Here is a 6,474-nt window from a genome sequence, read left to right as displayed (position 1 = left end):
GCCTGGACGCCTTCCTGTGTGATCTCATTTAGGTTCCTGCTCTGGCAGGGGATTGGACTGGATGATCTTTCGAGGTCCCTTCCAGTCCCCAACATTCTGTGATTCTGTGTAATATTCTGACTATGAAGAGAAAACACCTTTTTTCTAGTAAATGCAAACATTCATCATCAAAGAACACTGCTGCACGTCACCCAGGGCTGAATTCCGACCAACCAGGCATGGACTAAAGAGTTCTGACGAAGATTATATGGTAATGCGGAAAAAGCCACGGTGAAACACTGAGGACTATCCTAGATTGGATCTGAGGAAAAACTTCTTCACCAAAAGGGTTCTCAAGCACTGGAACAAGCTGTCCAGGGAGGTGGTGGAGTCACCTTCCCTGGTGGGATTTAACAGACAGGTAGACGAGGTGCTTAGGGACATGGGTTAGAGATGGAACTGGTAATGTTGGGTTCATGGTTGGACTTGATGATCTTAAAGGTCTTTTCCAACCACTACAATTCTGTGACTGGCCTTTGTTTCCAACCAGCCTGGATGAGGCCCTCTCTTGAGGCAACAGAGCCAAATCACCTCTCGTGGACTGTCAGCTAATGTGTCTCAGACCAGAGAGCCACCTGCTTCTCCTCAACTGCTCGACAGTCATACTCCTCAAGGACAGGCAGACGGGCCAGACCCAGGGCATGGCCACCTGCCTGCGGCCCTGTGAGCCCAAACACCACCCTAAACCACATCCAGAGAGTTGGAACCGACTACAAGCACAAAGCTAGAGTGACAACATAGCTGGGCTGCGATCAGACTTCAGTCACTCCTTCCCCAAAAGCATTGTCTTTACACACACAAACTGGAGAGTCGTTAGGAGACTCCTTAATTGAGCAGCAGTACATGTGATGTGGATACAGGGATAAATGACTTCTCCTCCTGCAAGGTCCCCACTTCTGAACCTTGGGCTGGTCCCTCTGTCCCAGGAGTCCCTCTGCTGTGAGCTTTTCCAAGTTGTCCCAGGCTGTGCACTCCAGATTGGAGAACAGTGTTCTCCTAAATAAATCCTCAGTAAAACACATTGACTCTGGGTCCAGAGCAGAATTCAGCAGAGGAACGCGGGGAGCTTTGTGACCATTAACTTCTTCCTCTGTCTAGTGAATCCAAACACCCAAGATCAAACCCAAGATGAAGGGAGAAGCCAGGAAGAGCCCCTGACACTGCAATAACATTGACGTGGCAAGCTGCAGCACTCAAAATAAACTGGTTATCTTGATGACAAGTATTCTGGAGAGGCAGCAGAGCTGCAAGTCCCACGGCTGGTTTGCCTCTGGCTACAATGGCAAGAACAAGGAGGAGATCCAAGAAAGCACGGGCTCGGGGAATTCACCTGCTCCAGTAGTAAGCCACACTTGAGCAGGCACTGCAGCTCCTGAGCTGAGCACTTGCTAAAGAGTCCTGGAAAGAGGAAGCAAAAATCTGTCCAACACCTGAAGGCAGCCAGGAAGCAGTCGTGCGGAGAAGGCAACAGTGCTCGTGCAGTCCCCTCACCTCCCAAGTTTTAACAACTTTCCCTGCCTTCCCCTTCCTGAGGAAGCAGGTTTATCACAAAGCACCTCACTTCCCAGAAGCAACAACATCAGCAGGTCCCTGGAGAATCCCCCTGTGCCTACCTTGGCTTGGACGGCGTAAGAGGCCAGAAGGACAGAAGCTTCAGGAGGACAGTAGATCTTCTCATCCAAAATCTGCTTCTTCACCTGCACGTAGCAATAAAGGACACAAAACACCGAGTTAGCAGAGCAGGTCACAGCAGATGGTTGCAGTTTGGTTTAACTCAAGCTGTCAACCACACCGTTAACAATTTTCCTACATTAATTACAATTCAGGCCCAGGAAGTCTCTGGTGGCTGGGAAGGGAAGGGCTCAGGACTTCATGGGCCACCTTTCACAGAATCACACAGAATCACAGAATATTAGGGATTGGAAGGGACCTCAAAAGATCATCTAGTCCAATTTCCTAGACAGGATTGAGAGAAAAGCGAAATGTATATGTGGAAAATAACAGAACCTATATCCCAATGCTAAAGGCAAGGGGTGGAAAAAATCTTGTGTGTAAACACAGAGATCAAACCCCTTAAGGCACAAGCAATGGATTGATACGACACCTAGACACACCACTAAATTAAAAAAAGAAGTTTGCAGCTGAGTCTCTGAGCACACAAAGGTTTCACTCTGGGATATTCAGGTCTCATTATGAGTCAGTGCTCACTGTGCTGGAGGCTCATTCCCTTCGATCCCATCAGCAGCAAGGGGAGCTGCAGGTCACCTCCGTGGCAGTGCTTTTAGCAGCAGGCAAAGCTCTGCACACACTCCCAGGAGAGCCAACGTGTAGTTCCCAAAAGCCACAGCTTTACGTTTCCTGGCTTCTGTGCATTAAAAAATTACACCTGTCATGTTTGATTTTTTTTTGGGTTTGCACACTTAATTCTTAATTTTCCTGAATAAAGATAGGAGAAAAAAAAAAAAGCACAGTATTTCCTGGGAGACTTAAATGGATTGTCACAGAGGCAGGAACATCAATTTGAATTTATAACATGCTTTGAGTCCTCAAAGTTGGTTACAACATAATCACAGGAGATAGTCTCCTGCATTAAGATAAAAACAGCAGAATTTGCAAGCTTATGTGTGCTCCCATTTCCCATATGCATTAGAGGAGCTCAGGCTCCTCTCATCATCACAAATCCTAGGAGAAAAGTCACGGTCTGTATTTCTAAAATGCAGCTTGAACTGCTTTTCCTTTCCGATGTTCCTTTTCAGAGATGCCAACAGCATTTTTTCCTCATCAAGGATAAAGCCCATGGCAAATTGGACATTTAAAAATAGCCCTACGGAGACACTGGTGCACGAGACAGACCTTGGAAATTCACAGCAGTGCTTTGCATTTAGGAGTCCTTTAGCTCTGAAGAACAAAGATGAACTTTGGAAGAGTAAGAAGTACCAAGGAGCAGGTGACACCACTCACTTTAATACCCATTTGAAAGGGCAGGGCACACTGAAGCCTACAGTGGTATTTCCAAGAGCGCCCAAGTCCAGGTTGCCTCTATTTTGGTGTAACAAACATAAGAATGAGTGTCTTTTTTTATATTTATAACTTATTTATTTTAGAAACTTCAAATTAACAGCCATAGAGTACCTGATACATCCCAATAAATAGATCTGGGTCTGACTAGGATGGTTCTACTCCCTGTAACCACAGTTGACACAATCCTTAATGGTGGGACCATTAGGTTTCCCCTTCTCCTCTGCCATCAGCCTCTGACAGAGCTTGGCTTCTGGGATTTTCTCCTGCTCCACTTCTTTGAAGGCTGTTGTGCAAAGAGGTGAACCTCACTGTGCAGCCTGAACACGAAGCAGGTTGGTGCACTCTGTTCCTCAGGATGGAATTCCCTGGCTTCACACGACAACTCTATCATGCACAAAGGCAACAGCCATCCCTCAGCACAACTGACACCCACACCCTGCAGAGAGGACAACTCCAAGGCTGAGGGTGTCACTCAAGTCCACATCTGACAGATTCATTTCCCTGAGCTACCACACACTAATAATTACAAATCACCTCCATTCCTGACAGCCAGTTTACGAGGTCTGCAAGTCTGGGCATCTGTGACTGCTTCATCCAGACAAACCACCTTTGACCTATTTTTTGTTGTTGAAGACAACTCCCTTCAGAGAGGTGTGAAGATAACAGTGAAGATCCACACTCTACTGAGCAACTTTCTGACCCTGGAACCTCCTCACACTTCTGCTCATCCCAGCTCCTTCTCCCCTGGTGTCCTGGTTTTTCTGGGATAGGTTTAATTTTCTTCTCAGTGGCTGGAATAGCTGTGGTTTGTTTTTGGTGTGGGATTCGTTATGAGAAGAATGTGGATAAGGTGCTGATGTTATTAGTTGCTGCTCATCCAAGATCATCGTGTTTGGGTAGTTTGCAGGTGGCAAGGACTGGGAGAGAGAAGCACAGTAGTTACCAAACCCCGAGATATTCCATATCATGTCACATCATGTCAGTACGTGAACCAGGGCTGACCGGAAGACGGGGGGATTCTCTCAGGGATCGCTTGGGCTCTCACTCATCTGGGGTTTGGGTTTTGGGACTGTCTCTGCTCTGGGATCTCTGGCTGGGACAGGCTGGGCATCGGTCAGCGGGTGGTGAGCAAGTGCACTGGGCATCACTCATTCGTATATTCTGTTATCACTGTTATTAGCATTATTATTTTATTTCAATTAGTAAATTGTTTTTATCTCAACCCGTGAGTCTCCTTGCCCTTTTCCTTCCAATTCTCTTCCCTTACTCCCTTGGGGTGGGGGGAGAGTGAGAGAGCAACTGTGTTTGGCTGCAGCCAAGGGAGTGAAACCACCACACTTGGGTAGGAAAACAGTGCACTGACACGGCTCCTACCTGCAGGAAGAACAAGTGCTGCGTAATTTCCTGGACCAGTTCCTCCTCTGCGTTCTCAGGATAAAATTTGGCCAGGAAGTGAAAGGTGACAGGCTCCTCTGTTGGAACATCATGATCCAGAACCTGTAGGGTACAAGAGCCATTCAGCTACTCTTTCCAGCCAAGACACAGCTCCCTTCTGTTCAGATCAGCACATCTTTTGTCAAGCACTTGAGTCATTTAGAACAGTCAAACCAACCTAAATAGTTCAGAAACCAGAGTTAAAAAAAGAAAACAAACAAACAAACATTTCTGACATTCCTAAGGATGCAAGAAAACAAACATGGTAGAAACAAACAGCATGTGAAATGAGACAGCAAAGGCTGATCCTGATCTGCTGTGCGCACGTTGCCTCTTCCGAACCGCGCAGCGCGGTGGCACATCCTGCTATGCCACCGTCCGACTTCCTTGCCATCTCCCTGTGCTGCCTCCTCCTGCAGTTCAGGGTGGTTCCTCACTCCCTCTCTATTGTGCTGGCACCGTCCAGTTCAAAGCCATGTTATTTTAAAACCTTGTCATGACACACGAGACACCCAGACCTCCCTCACAGTCTCAATTACTGCCTGGTTTTAGTGTAACATCCTTCAGATGCAAACAGAACCACATCAACCGCTTCTCTAAGCTGCCCCTGTGCAACCTGGAGGCTTGGACATTTGGGAATTGTTTCCTCCCTTATCTCCATCTCCTTTTCACTCCTCTGGTTTTCCTCCTCCCTAGCTCTTTGTACACCTCAACAACAAAAGAAGCCGAGATGCAACTTCACTGTCTGGCTCAATGTTTTGTCATTCAGGGCACAGAAGAGAGACTTTCAGGTTTCATTTCCATCAGAGTCACCCTGAAGTCCAGCATCCCAGCATGGCTGTCTCCAAAATGCCTCACGGGGATTCAGAGTGCAGTCTGAGGCTTCACAGCTCAGAAGGAGCTGGGGTGGGGTATCTCTGCCAGCTCTTCCCCCTTTGACTTACAGATGTCATGGGGATCAGATTTAAATACCCTTCACCCAGTTCACTTCGACACCACACGTAACACAACCTCAGGTAACCAAAGAAGGAGGAAAAAAGAACATGTTCCTTTATCATCCCACACCACCTCCCAAGGGAAATGTGCTTCCAACCTTCTTGTCCATTTTGAGCCAAGCCACGGTGTCCTTGATGGTGTATTGAAGCCCAAAGAACCAGGTTTCTCGGAGTCCCAGAGTCCTGCACACTAGATCAAACAGGTCCTTCCCCTTCCACTTCACCTGCAGGAAAGCAAACAGCAAGCAGAGTTACAAAGGTGGATTTCAGAACTCCATCTCCATTCAACCAAATCCATTCTTTTTTCACTTCACAACGTCTTTGGAAGTGTGGAAAAGGCATCTTGTCCAGATAAGGAAACAACATCCTAACACAGCACACTTTATACCTTCCATCCGATCTCCTCTGCCAATCACCAAATCCTCTCTCACTGGAAAATTCAGGTGGGATTTTTGCCACCCCTGCAAACACCACTGTCAATAAAGCCCCCCTGTTTCTTCCTCTGGCAACCCACCGACGTTCAACAGAGGACCTGACGGGTCTGTTGAGGCTCCTGTTGAGCCATGCACTGCTACGAGCAGCCTGTTTCCAGCAAGAAATAAAAATCACTCTGAACTGCCCCTCAGTGGCTTTAATGTCTCTACCCACAGCCCCAGGCAAACAACAGCAACAGGATTTCATAGACACGGGTGCAATGTGCTCCCAAAAACCACGAGTGAAACGATTTATGTACAGACTGTGTTCATCCAGAGCTACTGACCCTGCCCAGGTAAAAGGGAAAAATCAAATTATCCCTGAAGTCAGCGGTTCTCTCAGAGCAGGTTTTGACAGAGTCCAACTGTGTTTTCTGCTGAAAAAAAAATCAGGAACCACAGTAACTCAGGAGCAGAAAAAAATTGGTCCTGTTCAAAGACTGTGTCCTTCAAGCAATCCTGCAGCTGCATCTACATTGTTACCGAAGTTTGCTCATAAAAACAGAAGGTGT

General features: G+C 47.2%; 1 protein-coding gene across 1 annotated transcript in view; it reads right to left on the bottom strand.

The window, feature by feature from the left end:
* LOC104525759 (merlin-like) overlaps positions 1-5,713 on the bottom strand; it is a gene marked incomplete at its 5' end in the record, with an annotated part of 10,165 nt that extends 4,452 nt beyond the window's left edge. Inside the window, 3 exons of the mRNA XM_010169003.2 lie at positions 1,653-1,736; positions 4,435-4,557; positions 5,588-5,713. Coding sequence (XP_010167305.1) covers positions 1,653-1,736; positions 4,435-4,557; positions 5,588-5,713 — 333 coding nt within the window. The remainder of the gene's footprint in view (positions 1-1,652; positions 1,737-4,434; positions 4,558-5,587) is intronic.
* Between the last annotated feature and the right edge of the window lie 761 nt (positions 5,714-6,474).

This window comes from Antrostomus carolinensis, unplaced genomic scaffold, assembly GCF_000700745.2.
Source record: "Antrostomus carolinensis isolate BGI_N321 unplaced genomic scaffold, ASM70074v2 scaffold19265, whole genome shotgun sequence".
NCBI lineage: Eukaryota > Metazoa > Chordata > Aves > Caprimulgiformes > Caprimulgidae > Antrostomus > Antrostomus carolinensis.
The sequence above is the reverse complement of the archived record's forward strand: the minus strand, read 5'-3'. Positions and strand labels throughout refer to the sequence as shown.